General features: G+C 41.5%; 1 protein-coding gene across 1 annotated transcript in view; it reads right to left on the bottom strand.

The window, feature by feature from the left end:
- The window catches only part of LOC134323458 (FERM domain-containing protein C-like), a 30,747-nt gene extending 16,084 nt beyond the window's left edge, over window positions 1-14,663 (bottom strand). The window contains exons 1-6 of the mRNA XM_063004984.1: window positions 11,761-14,663; window positions 5,833-6,042; window positions 3,872-4,045; window positions 3,209-3,385; window positions 2,457-2,630; window positions 2,152-2,328 (exon numbers count right to left, since the gene is read on the bottom strand). Coding sequence (XP_062861054.1) covers window positions 2,152-2,328; window positions 2,457-2,630; window positions 3,209-3,385; window positions 3,872-4,045; window positions 5,833-6,042; window positions 11,761-11,834 — 986 coding nt within the window. The 5' untranslated portion in view covers window positions 11,835-14,663. The remainder of the gene's footprint in view (window positions 1-2,151; window positions 2,329-2,456; window positions 2,631-3,208; window positions 3,386-3,871; window positions 4,046-5,832; window positions 6,043-11,760) is intronic.
- Between the last annotated feature and the right edge of the window lie 1,512 nt (window positions 14,664-16,175).

Raw genomic sequence — 16,175 nt, 5'->3', positions numbered from 1 at the left:
ACAGCAGCTGACTCCCGAAGCCTCTTCGCCAGGCTCACCGCAGCTGACTCCCGAAGCCTCTTCGCCAGGCTCACCGCAGCTGACTCCCGAAGCCTCTTCGCCAGGCTCACCGCAGCTGACTCCCGAAGCCTCTTCGCCAGGCTCACCGCAGCTGACTCCCGAAGCCTCTTCGCCAGGCTCACCGCAGTTGATTTCTGTTCCTGAGTTGGTGCCCCCTGATGGCACTCCTGTTCCTGAGTTGGTGTCCTCCGACGGCACTTCTGTTCCCGAGTTGGTGTCCTCCGACGGCACTTCTGTTCCCGAGTTGGTGTCCTCCGACGGCACTTCTGTTCCCGAGTTGGTGTCCTCCGACGGCACTTCTGTTCCCGAGTTGGTGTCCTCCGACGGCACTTCTGTTCCCGAGTTGGTGTCCTCCGACGGCACTTCTGTTCCCGAGTTGGTGTCCTCCGACGGCACTTCTGTTCCCGAGTTGGTGTCCTCCGACGGCACTCTTGTTCCCGAGTCGGTGCCCCCTGATGGCACTCCTGTCTCCAAAGGCGCTCCTGTCAAGTCAGCACCCCCAGAGGGTGCTCCTGGTTCTTTATCAGCACCCACCGACGGCGCATCTGAACTTTTGTCATGCCTGCCTGAGGACATTTTTAATGACTTCAAATTTACCCCGCAGGGCCCAGGACCTCCTTGTTTTTGTTTTTTTTAGGCACTCCAGGTGTAGTGCCTTTGGGAGGGGCATCTGTCACACTGCTAGCCTTGGTGTGCTTATATGTGCCACGCCCCTCTTCTCCGTGAGCACACTCACTCCTGCCAGGCCTCACTCCTGATTGGCCCCCCCTGAGCAATCAGCCCCAGCTGATCCTAATCAGGGACCATTTTTAAGGAGAGCTGAGGAACAGGCTGGCAGGGGTTATTTTGGTTTATGGTGGTTATTTTCCAGTGTCCCTAGCCTGTGTTTAGCCAATGTCCCTAGCCTGTGTTTAGCCAATGTCCCTAGCTTATGTTTAGTTTGTGTTCCTAGCCTGCGTTTAGCCAGTGTTCCTAGCTTATGTTTAGTTTGTGTTCCTAGCCTGTGTTTAGCCAGTGTTCCTAGCCTGTGTTTAGTTGGTGTTCCTAGCCTGTGTTTAGCCAGTGTTCCTAGCCTGCGTTTAGCCAGTGTTCCTAGCTTATGTTTAGTTTGTGTTCCTAGCCTGTGTTTAGCCAGTGTTCCTAGCCTGTGTTTAGCCAGTGTTCCTAGCCTGTGTTTAGCCAGTGTTCCTAGCCTGTGTTTAGCCAGTGTTCCTAGCCTGTGTTTAGCCAATGTCCCTAGCTTATGTTTAGTTTGTGTTCCTAGCCTGTGTTTAGCCAGTGTTCCTAGCCTGTGTTTAGCCAGTGTTCCTAGCCTGTGTTTAGCCAATGTTCCTAGCTTATGTTTAGCCTATGTTCCTAACCTATGTTTAGTCTGTATCCCTAGTTTATATTCCCAGTCCGTGTTCCCAGTCTGTGTTTCCAGTCCGTGTACCTAGTTCATGTTCCATACTCTTGTCATTCCCTTGTTTAGTTCATTAATAAATATCTTGCCCTACATCTCTGCGTGTGTGTCCGCCCCCTTTGTCTTGTCCTTGTTTAGTCCTTAGCCCCACCGTGACAGTGGGAGTGAAGCCTATGGGTACCAGTTAATAGGAGGGCATAACACACTGACAATTTCGAGAAGCCAATCTACCTACTGGCTGCTAATAAAACTAATGTGATTAATCTCACTGTGTTCTCCACTGTTAGTAATGGTTTAAGGTGGTACAGATGCAAAAAAAAGTTTGTAAATCCTTTAGAAACATACAGAGAGCAGCATTATTCTAAATTACATTTCATTTACAATAATAACTGATTTTATTTGTGTAGCATAATTCGTTTATGCTAAACCTCCCTAAATGATATAAAGTTTCTCCTCACTGTTGTACGAGTCCAGCAGTAGAAGATTGTTCTGAGTGTTAAATAAAGAGATATAAAGAGGTGAGGAGACACTGAGGTGCTAATATTTATTATCAGTTCAGGTGGAGTCGGTTTGTTTCAATTAATCAATTCATGCTACAGGGTTCACAAACTTTTCCTCACACATAATATATCAGTAGAGCTTCAGATAAAGGAGTAGAAATAAAAAGAGTGTCATTTATTTTCTCTCACCTCAGTGTCTTCAGTTTACAGTTTGGATTCTGTAGTAAATCATCGAGCAGTTTTACTCCTGAATCTCCAGGATGGTTCCCTCTGAGATCCAGCTCCATCAGCTCTGATGATGGGTTTGATCTCAGAGCTTCAGCCAGAGCAGCATAACCTTCCTCTCTTACACCACAATCTGATAATCTGCAGAAATAATAATAAATTTACTGTTGGCTTATAATTTGCTTTCTCATAAATAAAAACTTTCTTTGAGTAGAAAAAAGCACAACACCAATGATCTGGTAATAAATAAATGATAATAAAATACTAACGTGAGTTTGTGGAGTTTGAACTGTGGATTCTTCAGTAGATGAGAGATCTGAATCACTCCTGAATCTCCTAGTTGATTGTTACTCAGATCCAGATCTTTCAGGTGTGATGGATTTACATCAAGAGCTGATTTCAGATCAGTACAACTTTTATCTGTAATGCTGCAGTTCCTCAAGCTGCAAATAATAAAAACAAAGATTCTTCTTAATAAGTATGAAGTTATTTGGTGTAAGTATGAACCTGGATGGTGTGAAGATGTAAAATGTAAAGTAAAATGGACTTAACCAATCTCTTCATATAGATCCTGCACGTCTAGCCACATTTGGCTCATGGACAAATTCCTTTTGTATCTTATAACTAAATTTTACATTTATAACCTACATGTTTTAAACAAACAACACGTGTCAAATTGGTAAAGTGAACAACTCTGATCTAACTCTAATCTATTATTTTGATATAACAAACTATAACACATAAACACAATCTTCAGTTTGATTCCCAGGTAAAGCAGAAAGGGCTCTTTGTGTGAAATTTTGCATGTTCACTCCATGTCTGCATGGGTTTCTTCTTCTGTTCCAGTTTTCCCTCATAATTGAAAGACATGCAGCCAAGTTAATTGGAAATACATAAGTGTGTGTGTGTGTGTGTGTGTGTGTGTGTGTGTGTGTGTGTGTGTGTGTGTGTGTGTGTGTGTGTGTGTTGCCCTCTGATGGACTGGTGATCTGTCCAGGATGTTTCCAATAAATAAACTTACATGAGTTTTGTAATCATGCAGTGTGGATCCTTCAGTACAGTTGATACATGTTTAACTCCTGAATCTCCAATATTTCTTCTTCCACTCAGATCCACCTCACTCAGATCTAACATCTTTATACCCATTTTATTCAGATAATCACAAGCTTCATCCATCTCAGAGCTTCTGCTCAGAAATCTACAGAATAATAAATAATAATATTATTACATTATTATTTTACTGCTACTGTAACAGACCAGAATACAGGTGCAGTGAGTTTAGAGTGGATTCCACCTAAATTATTTCATATTTAATTGTTAATGCTGATTTAGTATGTTCTCCACAGTTATTGCACAGTCGTGGTTCTGCACTTTTTGTTCCACACACTTGCTGTAGTCTGGTCGACTCAAGACATGAAAATGTAAACCTGAGATATTTTACATTTATACAATAAAATAATAGATGTACGAGCTTTAATACCAAGTAAATCTAGTTCATTAATAATCACATCACTTAACCAGCAGGGTTTTATTTCCTTTTGATGAGTAATTAAAGTTCATATTAAACTGTTTAGAAGTGTTGGTGCAAACTCCTGCTTCACCACAATTATACAAAATTATACACTTCTGTAAATAATAAAACTTTGTTTGTCTGATTTAAACACGAGAAGTTAAATGTACTCACCTCACTCTCAGTTTAGAGTTTGGTTTCTTTAATAAATCATTAAACATCTTCATTCCTTCTGTTCCTGGATTATTTCCACTGAGATCCAGATGTGTTAGATGTGATGAGGGGTTTAACATCAGAGCTCCAGCCAGAGCAACATAACCTTCATCTGAGATCTCACAATCACTCAGTCTGTAAGTAGAATCATAAACAGTGAATCAGAACTTTAGGAGCTTTATGAGAATTTAAATATTAATATAAGAATAAAAGTTTCTCTAAAGCAGCTCGAGTTTCTCCTGAATTATTTCATCATGGAGCTGAAACCTGAACTGATTGTGTAGAAAATATTGATCCTGTTTCTCTCAGTGTAGAAATCAGGAATTCTTATTGTTCAGGGTTCTGAGTCTCATCTGTGTCTGGTGAAGAACTTTATTGTAATTATTTTAATAACTTCAGTCAGACATCATCACCCATCTCCATCATTTCTGCAGAATCTCTCACCATCTGCCCTTCATCCTGTTTCCTAACACCTCCTCACCATCTCTATTCCCTCCACCAGCACGCCTATTAAAGTCAGCTCCAATCACAACTCTCTCTTCTTTGGTTACTCTCTCCACCACGTCATCTAACTCACTCCAGACATCTTTTTTATCTCACAACCCACTTGTGGAGCATTTGTCATGATAATATTCACTATCACTCTATAATTTAATCTTCACACTCAACACTCGATACGACACTCTTTCATCTCCACTACAATTATGATGTATTCTTCTTTTACAATTACCCTTGCCCCATTTCTCCTCTCATCTGTACCATGGTAGAGCAGTTTAAACCCTCCAATACTCCTAGCTTTACTCCATTTTCACTTGGTCTCTTGTACACATAATATTAGTATGCTCTCTCTCTTTCCCACTCATAGTGCCCGTGTTACCCTTCCACCTCTCTCCCAGTTCATATTAATAAATCAACTTTTTCAGCTTGATATTAAAGAACTGCATGAAGAGCAGTGTTCTATATAAACTCCATAACGGCCTGATGTACAGTGATGGTTGTCCATTCAAGTTCTCACATCTCTTTGTAGGACTTTTGGAGCACTTTTATAGTGACTGTTTAATTCTTTCTTACCTCCCTGACCAAGCCCCTTCTTACCTAGATTCCCAATTCCCTGGGAAGGTTTATAGCTGAGCCAAGCTTCCTTTAATTATTGAGCTCATTGTGGTCCTGGTACTCTAAAAGTCTTAAATATTGTTTTATATTTTTACCCTGATCTATGCTCATGGATCTTGGAGCCTCACAGACAGTTTGTCCCAACAGTGTGGTGTAAAATGTGTTCCTTATAGACCTAGGTGTTCCTTACCAAACTGTAATAGTTCCAGACACATCTTAGTGACCAACACCAAACTGGACGCACTTGACCACAATTTTAAATGTACCAGCAAAGGGTTTGAATACTTTGGTGTAAATAGAAATATCATTTATTGTGTGTGTTGATTTCATGTGTTCACTTCATTATTCTGTGTGAATGAGTGTAGAATGATGGTAAAATGCTAATTATATTCAATCAAAATAAAAAATCCACAATAAAGTAGATTTGCTCATCTGCAAATCTGTAGTGAGAGTGAAAATAGAGCAGATCAGGATTTGTTCATTTTCCCTGGTGAGCTGATTATTTTAGCTAATTAGCTAATTCAGATCTTTCTGGAGTCTGACTGGTCTAATCTAGTGATCAGATAAACCAGCTGATTCTGTAAACGTGCACTAATATTTTGACCAACTCTGGAACCCTTCGAGTTTACCAGTTACTGTGGGAATGTAAAGAGAAATGAAGATTATTTATGGGTGTTTAATGTAGAGACTCATCAATAATTTGTCTACTCTGGGTTCTTGGAATTCTTGTTATATAATCTATAGGATTTATTTATAATAAATATGTAGAATAAATTAATAATATAATAGTAGAAAATGGTTCCTCTTACGTGAGGTTTTGGATTGTACAGTGTGGATCCTCCAGCAGAGCTGATAGATGATTCACTTTGATCTCTTTCAGTTTTCTGGAGCTCAGATGGAGTTTCTTCTGCAGTAAGATGTTTATAAATGGAAAATTGAGAGTGGTGTAGGTTGTCTCTGCATCAGGACTTTTATTGAGAGTGGTGTAGGCTTCCTCTGCATCAGGACTTTTAAACAGCCTGTAGAGAAGAAACATCAATCTTATAACATTTATAACAGTTTCATAAACGCTGTAAGGGGCAGTTTGGACACAGCCAATGACCTAAATGTGTTTTTTAACAGGTTCAGCACAACACCATCCTCCTCCAGCACTGGCAACACCATCCCAAGTGAAGAGACAGCTGAAGAGACTTAAAGTGGGCAAAGTCGCAGGACCGGATGGAATCAGAAGGTCTGAAGGTCTGTGCCACCCAGCTTTGTGGGATTCTTCAGCATCTATTCAACGGAGTCTCAAAAGCAGGTACCAGTAATTTGGAAAACATCCCGTCTAGTTCCTGTTCCAAAGAAGTCATGTTCCTCATCTCTGAACGACTACAGACCTGTGGCCCTGACATCCCACGTAATGAAGGTCCTAGAAAGACTAGTGCTGTCATACCTGAGGTCTCAGGTCAGCCCTTTACTGGACCCCCTGCAGTTTGCTTACCAGCAGCAGGTAAGCATGGACGATGCTGTGATTTACCTTCTGCAGAGGGCTCACTTCCACTTGGACCAGAGCAACACCACAGTGAGAATCACTTTCTTTGACTTCTCAAGCGCTTTCAACACCATCCAACCTTGCATACTGGGGAAAAGATGAAGAACATGTGAGTGGACAAAACCATGATCACCTGGGTACTGGACTACTTGTCTAAAAGACCCCAGTATGTACAGCTGGGAACTTGCCAGTCAGAGCGCCTGATCACCAACATTGGAGCACCACAGGGAACTGTGCTCTCCCCCTTATTTTTCACCCTGTACACCACCGACTTCCAGTACAAGTCAGACCTCTGCCACCTTCAGAAATCTTCTGATGACTGTGCGGTGGTTGGGTGTATCAGGGATGGACAGGAGCATGAGTACAGAGACCTGGTGAGCAGCTTCGTGGAGTGGTGCGGGAGGAACCATCTGCTCCTAAATGTGTCCAAAACTAAGGAGATGTCTGTGGACTTCAGGAGGAATAGGACCATAACTGGACCTGTTACCATCATGGGTCAAAATGTGGAACTGCTGGACACTTTTAAGTACCTGGGTGTCTGGCTTGACAACAGACTGGACTGGAGGGCTAACACGGAGGCTGTGTACAGGAAGGGGATGAGCAGACTCTACTTTCTGAGAAAGCTCAGGTCCTTTAATGTGTGTAGCAAGATGCTGACCATGTTCTACCAGTCGGTTGTTGTGAGTGCTGTGTTTTGTGTTCTCTGCAGCAGTGTGTTGGGGAGGCAGCATCAGAGCGGGAGATGTAAAGAAACTTAATAAACTGATCAGGAACGCTGGCTCAGTGTTGGGCTGCTCACTGGACAGTTTGAATTTGGTGGTTGGAATGAGGTCACTGAATAAACTCAGAACCATATTTGATAACCCATCACACCCCCTTCATGAGCTGTTAGTCGGACAGCGGAGCACCTTCAGTAACAGACTCATCCAGCTCCACTGTAACAAGGAACGGTACAGAAGATCGTTTATACCAGCAGCGATCTCGCTGTATAATTCTTCACTGGTTCGGGACATCACCGAACACTAAAGTAACATCAGGACAGATCCATGGAGCATGTTCTAGCACTCTGTTCATAAACACTGTACTACATATGTGATATACTAAGCTATAAGTGTTAAATAATAACAGATATTACATATATTGTACTGTGGTTCACTTTATACTCTATACTTTAAAATTCACTTTAAATTCATTTTATAATTTATATCTTACAACTGTGACTAATAATCCATACTAGCCTTGCAGTTTTAACTGAAATAACACCTTCGTATGTATCACATGTACCACATGTACCCTCAGGTCCTGTTTTGTTGTGTGTTGTCCAAGTGTGTGGTTACACAGATACTTTTTTGTATAATGTAAATCTCTATAGTGTGTACTATTACTTACTCTTTGACTTTGATTTATGTAACTATCTATCTATCTATATCGCATCTACAATATTTAATTCTAGAAGACTTCTTAAGTTTTTTATATGACATACTAAGTTTTTTATTTTTGTTTATTCTATGTTATTACATAGTGTGTACAACATTACTTGTGTACTTTAATTCTTTGTACTTTAATACTTTTTGCTTTAAAATCCCTTGGTGGTCCTTAGCCCGTCGACGGGCAAGGAATTTTCATTATTGTGTTTCTCTGTATACTGTTACACCGTCAAAATATCATCGCTGCTAAACAAGGTACCTTTTGATAGCTTAAAATCTCTGCTTTTTAGCAACGTAAACATTGAGCTTATTTTGTTTATAAGTTCTTTTAAAAACACAAAAGAATTGTAGGTCTGATAAATTTCTGCCAGAAGTACAACGTTTATATTTTATAATATTATACTGCGGTACTTACATTCATACCGACAACATTTATACCAAACAAGCCAGCACAACTTCACAATCACATTTCTGCTGTTTGTTTTACTTCAAATAAATCAGCATCAAAAATATCGCAGAAAAGTTTCATATCTGATAAAGCTGTGCCATCAATGCACAGCATGCAATGCATCAAAGCACTCGGTAAACAACACCACCGCGATAAATTTATATGAAACAAAAGCATGAGAGCTAAACCAGCGCATACCTGGATCTTTTATCTTCAATCTGAGTCCAAATTTATGTTCATTAGTCCTTCCATTCCAGATAAAATCCACTTTTTGTAAATGTTTACAAACACCGGTGGCCATTTTGGATTGTGGAATGCATACTTTATAACTTTATAAATCAATATCACGCGAATATCAGCTCGTATTGTAATGAGAGAGCGCTCACAGTACTGAAACACCCTCCCTCTAACTGATACTGCTCAGTGTTTAGCTGTTAGATTGCGCAATACCTTTACAGCCAATGTAGAGACAGTATCCATCACACCACAAAATACTTGTTTTTCATTGGAGAAATGCAAAAATATTAGCATATTTTGCTTTTGATTGGAGGACCAGCTTATATCCCGCCCATCTTATTGCATTTAGCCTCTCGGATTAGTCTGAACAGCTGTATTTCACCAGCCGTCACCATGGATACAGATCACGCAGGCTGGAATGTGAATCTTCTGAGTCAGTAAGTGAGTCGATCTTCTCTCTTAGTGCTGATAATACAGAGTGATTCAATTTAAATGACTCAGTTCGTGAACAGTTCAACCGGCTGCCTGTATCATGTTACAAATGGATCAGTTTATGTGTGTGCGCGCGCTGGGGGAAGGGAGCGGTGACTGGCTGCCTGTGAGAGAGTTCATCACTCCATAAAACACTCAAATGTTATAAATAATCACTTTATAAAGTATAAATAATGCATTTTACACATTTTATCTGCAGTATAATCTGTTTATTCTGAGTTAGAAAGCTATGGAAAGCTTTGGAGAGCACCGGAGTGTGATGCCACTCTAGATGCAATAACTGGAGATCAGAATGAGTTATAGGCCTAAGATTTGGGCTGGTGACAGAAAACCCCTTTGGCTACAACTCTATAGTGTTGTGTAGATGGTCTGCAGACCTGCAGTCCTACTTATACTCACTGAAACTTTGGATTTTCAAAAAAAATGTAAAAAGCGCCTACATTTTGGGGGGTTTTGTCATCATTTGATCATTGTAACATAACATCATGGCATTTGGCTGTGTTTTTCTGATACTTTAAAGGGTTTTCTATAACACTGAAGTATAATTTTTGTGTTATCTTATAAACTTTCTGAATGAGAAGCCTTAGAAACTAGGTATGTCTTTCAGGCGGAAAATGCACAAAAATAGGCCGGACTGCCAAGGGGTTGATGTTCAAACAGATAAACTTCATTGTGTTTTGCAAATATTTGCTCATTTTGAATTTGATGCCTGTAACACGTTCCAAAGAAGTTGGGACGGGGCATGTTTACCACTGTGTTACATCCCCTTTCCTTTTAACAACACTCAGTAAGCGTTTGGGAACTGAGGACACTAATTGTTGAAGCTTTGTAGGTGGAATTCTTTCCCATTCTTGCTTGATGTACAACTTCAGTTGCTCAACAGTCCGGGGTCTCCGTTGTCGTATTTTGCGCTTCATAATGCGCCACACATCTTCAATGGGAGACAGGTCTGGACTGCAGGCAGGCCGGTCTAGTACCCGCACTCTTTTACTACGAAGCCACGCCGTTGTAACACGTGCAGAAGGTGGCTTGGCATCGTCTTGCTGAAATAAGCAGGGACGTCCCTGAAAAAGACGTTGCTTGGATGTCAGCATATGTTGCTCCAAAACCTGTATGTACCTTTCAGCATTAATGGTGCCTTCACAGATGTGCAGGTTACCCATGCCATGGGCACTAACACCCCCCCCCCCCTTCCCCATACCATCAGAGCTGCTGGCTTTTCAACTTAGCGCTGATAACAATCCGGACAGTCCTTTTCCTCTTTGGCCCGGAGGACACGACGTCCATGATTTCCAAAAACAATTTGAAATGTGGACTCGTCAGACCACAGGACACTTTTCCACTTTGCGTCGGTCCATCTCAGATGAGCTCGGGCCCAGAGAAGCCGGCGGTGTTTCTGGGTGTTGTTGATATATGGCTTTCGCTTTGCATGGTAGAGTTTTAACTTGCACTTGTAGATGGAGCGATGAACTGTGTTCACTGACGATGGTTTTCTGAAGTGTTCCTGAGCCCATGTGGTAATATCCATTACTGAATGATGTGCGTTTTTAATGCAGTGCCGCCTGAGGGATCGAAGGTCACGGGCATTTAATGTTGGTTTTCGGCCTTGCCGCTTACTTGCACAGATTTCTCCAGATTCTCTGAATCTTTTGATGATATTATGGGCTGTAGATAATGAAATCCCTAAATTCTTTGCAATTACACGTTGAGAAACGTTGTTCTTAAACTGTTGGACTATTTGCTCACGCAGTTGTTCACAAAGTGGTGACCCTTGCTTGTGAACGACTGAGCCTTTCAGGGACGCTCCCTTTATACCCAATCATGACATTTACCTGTTTCCAATTAACCTGTTCACCTGTGGAATGTTCCAAACAGGTGTTTTTTGAGCATTCCTCAACTTTCCCAGTCTTTTGTTGCCCCTGTCCCAACTTCTTTGGAACGTGTTGCAGGCATCAAATTCAAAATGAGTGAATATTTGCAAAAAAACTAAAAAGTTTATCCGTTTGAACATTAAATATCTTGTCTTTGTAGTGTATTCAATGGAATATGGGTTGAAAAAATTTTGCAAATCATTGTATTCTGTTTTTATTTATGTTTTACACAACGTCCCAACTTCATTGGAATTGGGGTTGTACTAAGAAGTACTAATTACTCTGAGGGCGGTGTTTGAATCCACATGTCATCAGTAAATAGTTTTGTGTAGAATGATATAAAGGACTTGGTGTAGAAACATAAAACCTTTATTGTACCAGATCTGGGTGAAGAAGCTGCACTCACTTACAATTAAAGTTTTAGCTGAACTCCTAACATTAGTGCAACAAAGGTTAGCTTCAGGTGCTAGCATACAGAATTCATTTGATTGCTTTAGGAATTCCATAAGTGGAAGGAAAGTGTTCTGATGCCCCCTCTGACTTTCTGTTTTTGTTTGGTTCACCTCCCCCAAATCTGTCTAAAACCAAACGGTGCCACGGTCAATCATCTGGAAATTAGCCAGACTTTGTTGTGTTAGCTTGTTCTACAGAACATCACTGGATCTGTTTTATGAACAAAATGTGCATCACAGGTATGAAGATAAAGGGTCAGTAGTTTAAATTCTCACCTCTGAATATCACACTGCTCCTGCTGGAGACTCATTTTAGAGATCTGGAGCTTCTCACACTCCTCCAACGACATTGTTTTAGAAAATCCAAAATCTTCAGTCACCTAGTAAACACCAACTTTATCCTGACGGGAAAGAAACAGGGAAACATTTAGATGGTGTTAGGATGAATCTTTTGTCCAAGAGGTCCTGAAGAAAGCAGTCGGGAAGTCCAGAAAGTACTCTTTAAAACACTTTATTAAGTGTAAAAATGATCTGTGAATATATGTCAGAGCTAAGCCGATCAGCGCTCCTTTCTCCTGCAGTCTAGAAACACAACCACCAAAGAAAGAGGACGAGCCTCTGAGCGCGCCCTTCTTTTAAACTAGTCTAGGCTCCTCCTCCGCCGCTGCTGTTGGAGCCAATGAAATGTGCTAAAAAACCCAGGGCTCCGCCTCCCCCCCTTCGGTAGGAGTCAGGGAGGGAGCCTGGCCGGCGCCATTTTGAATAAAGGGAGCAAGGCCGGCGCCATTTTGAAGAAAGGGAGCACGTGGGTGTTTGACGGAACACTTCCCATATTAAATGTACGTTTTTATGTTCCGAAAAACCTAACCAGCCCCCCTTGAAAGCATCTTAATGCTTTCACATTAACTTTTAACTATAGGTTAGGTGTTTTCTAGATTCCAGGAGATAAGGATAGCTGTCAGCAACCCCCCCAATTTAACCCCTTCTGACTTACATGGCCACTGGGCTGAATTTTTACAATAAAAGGTATCTAAAAAATAAAAGGCTACCAGTTAAACTAAAGGAACCGTACCTATCGCAACAGCTCCTACCCTTAAACCAAACAAACAAACAAAAAATAGAAAATAAAATAAGAATAGGAAAAACAAAATAAAGCAATTTAAAAATAGGAAATCAAAAACGAGAAAAATAAAATAAAAACAATGGGTGCGTGGCTTCTACAGGAAGTCCGTTCAGGTTGTCCTCCACCAGACGGAGCTGCAGATATTCAGAAGGGGCCCATAGCTCCTGTGTCTCTGCATGACTGCTAATGTCTTATGGATTCTCCCCTGTCAGTCTTACCTGTTTCCACAGCAGTACAAACATTTAAACGATGAAACACAGAGAATATCCCTCCTAAAAATAGCAGAGTATCAAACATATATACATTGTAAACAATCCTGAGCTAACCCCTTGCGTTTTGTAGCTAAACTATGTGTGTTGCACTTAACTAGTGTTTTCAAAGATGGTCTAGGTGTCTGCGAACTATATGTTTATGTTTTTCCCTCCTAGTCTAATCAAATCCTTTCTCTTCTTCTTGTTCCGGTGGCTCCTCTGGACTCGTCTTCCGCATAGTTGGTTTCGTTGGGCTTTCTGCTGTGTTTTTGTTCCCTGTAGGCAGGTCCAGTTAGTGGCACTTCTGTCCCTTGGAGTCAGTCTTCCAGTCCCCTCAGTGTCTGCCTCTGCCAGTCCTTCCAAGTCTCCTTCCTTCATCACGGTGTGTGATCAGTAGTGCTGGTCCTCTCTCCTCATCTTGTCTGGTCGGTTTTTACCTTTAATTAAGCAGAGTTAGTAGCACTTATACTGCTCGAAGTGGGTCTTCCGGCCCACCTTCAAGGGTATCCTCCTCATCATCATCTACATGATATCTAGACAAATCAGCCACCATCATCTGGATAACTGGTGGATCTTGCCCCCCTCTGCTTCCTCTACTCACTATATCTATCACAAATGTTTCTATTAATACCCTGATGCATGGGATACCACAACAACAACATATCACTAAAATTACCAATCCTACACATACTGACATCACCAAACTCGTAATAACTTCCTTCCATGGCCCAAACATCCCTTCTAGCCACTTAACCCATTCATTGTTTATCCCTGAATTTTCCTTCCATTCTCGTGACAAAGCCCTTAATCCTTCCAAAGCTCGTGCCACACTACCATCGGGTGCAGTATTATTGGGGATGAAGGTGCAACACGATGACCCCACAATCTGGCAAACTCCACCTTTCTCTGCTAACAACATGTCTAATGCCATTCTATTCTGTAAGGTCATAAGTGAAGTCTGGTCTAGCTGGTCTCTCAGTCCCTCAGTGGCCTGAACACTGAAATTAACAAATCTCTGCTGATTGTAATAGAGATAGTTTATCCAGTCTACATTCTTATTGATAGTTACCCACCAAAAGAGTGCACTTTCAAACCCTGCAGCAATCTGGTTCCTAGCCTCAAATTCATCTGGGACCCCCCTTGGGACCCCTATACCATCAATCCACACGGTCTTGTCGAAGGATCCGCCAGGTTTGACCTCTCGGGTGTCTCTTCGATGGCTGTGGTGATTGGTCAGGACGTCCCCGGCATCCTCCACTCCGTGCTGCTTGTAAATTCTAAAAGGCATAATCAGAAAGACCAACGCACACTCACCAGACCAATTCCCATGCAACCTTCGCCGGATCCTCATATCTCCACACAACCATACTAAATCCGCCCTACTGAATTTTGTGCATTCAGCTGGCTGCCTGTATATTTCCCATCACTATCCAGGATAATGGTTTCCTTACACCATCCCTCTGAAAAATGTCCCCTGTTTATCGGTCCTGGTTTGTTGCTCCTGAAACAGGTGTAAATGTCTTTATAAGCTTTGATGTTGGTTGGGGTTGGTTCCTGAGTTAGTGGGTGAGACATGGATAAATTCTCACACCCTACTGGCTCAATCTCATTGAACAATGAGAGTAGGCATGTCCAATTTCCTGAAGTTACTGGATGTGTGGCCAAATTAGGTTTTGCAGCTGCGCACACGACTTTCGCTAAGGGCTTTTCCACGCTCAATTTCTTTACTGCAGGGGCACCTTCCAATTCCCTTTTACATTTGTCAACTTTATGTTTTAGATAAATTTAGAAAATTTTTAATACGTTGTTCAGAACCAGGTGGGGCTTTAGTTTCCAGTGGATAGAGACCAACCTCTGTCCAACTCAGTTCCTCAACTTTTGCGCCTGTTTTCGCCTTCTCTTTGACAGAGGAGGTTTCCACCAGTCGCTTAACAACTACTTGTTTCAATTCTCTGTGTGTTAAATTAGACATTTTAGACCGCTTTAAACAACCTTTCGAGCAAAATCTGTAACACGTATTAAGAAAAAGACAAACTGATAGGTTTTAACGAGACACACCCTAGAACAGAAGATTCCTGCCAGTCGAAGAATACGAGTATTCTTTTAACATTCACTGGCACAACTCACTCGGTTGTCCAAACACAACTCAGACAAAAGAACGTAAACCTCAGTACAACAACAGTGTCTACTGGAAACAACCAATTACTTCACAGCGACCGACAATGGCCCTATGGAAACAAACATATACTTCGGGGCAATCGACAGTGATCCCCTGGAAACAAACAGTCACTTCACAGCGACCGACAATGGTCCTATGGAAACAAACATATACTTCAGGGCAATCGACAGTGATCCCCTGGAAACAAACAGTCACTTCACAGCGACCGACAATGGTCCTATGGAAACAAACATATACTTCAGGGCAATCGACAGTGATCCCCTGGAAACAAACAGTCACTTCACAGCGACCGACAATGGTCCTATGGAAACAAACATATACTTCAGGGCAATCGACAGTGATCCCCTGGAAACAAACAGTCACTTCACAGCGACCGACAATGGTCCTATGGAAACAAACATATACTTCATTATTTGTCTCTCATACTGCATGAACCCTTCCTGCTATATAAAATTCCACTTCAAACAGTTCAAACTGATCAGAGCAGAAGGTGCATACACATTACATCTAACATTTTCTACACTTATTCTACTTCATCATCGCCGCATGCTAGAGAGCCTTCAAATTTTCTAAATCACCTTTTTCCCAATACAAAATCACCAATCCACTATTTATTATTTACTCTGCCATACTTAAAATAACAACAGCTCTGCTATATCAACTTCCATCAGTCCTACAAACCCCTGACTTATATTATTTATTCATTCAGATTTTTACCCCAACTTTTGGTCACTGGTACTAACACACCTCCTGCTTCTAACAATACAGACTCCATTTCCCACAATCCAACAGACTCTCACATGACCATCTCCTGCTCCTAGTCAGCCAATCCCTCATGCTCATCATCACCAGCGCTTTGATCCACTTTGGCTTTCTTGAATCACATTAAACTCTACTTAAATAGTTCCACTTAGTTAACTGTCTAAAATTCTGTGCTTTCCAACAGGATAAAAGTAAAGTTAGTTCAATCAAAGTCTGGTGTTAGCTGGACCTGTAAACAAATAATGTCGTTAGTGAGCAGTGGAAGGTGTACAACAGCTTTGTCGGCAGTGTCACCTCTGGCATTGTCCTGTAAAATTGGAACAAAACTTTAGAATATGCACAATTTACAAAATGGCTCTCTGTTTGGGCAGCAGAA

The sequence above is a fragment of the Trichomycterus rosablanca genome, chromosome 11, assembly GCF_030014385.1.
Source record: "Trichomycterus rosablanca isolate fTriRos1 chromosome 11, fTriRos1.hap1, whole genome shotgun sequence".
Taxonomy (NCBI): Eukaryota; Metazoa; Chordata; class Actinopteri; order Siluriformes; family Trichomycteridae; genus Trichomycterus; species Trichomycterus rosablanca.
The sequence above is the reverse complement of the archived record's forward strand: the minus strand, read 5'-3'. Positions and strand labels throughout refer to the sequence as shown.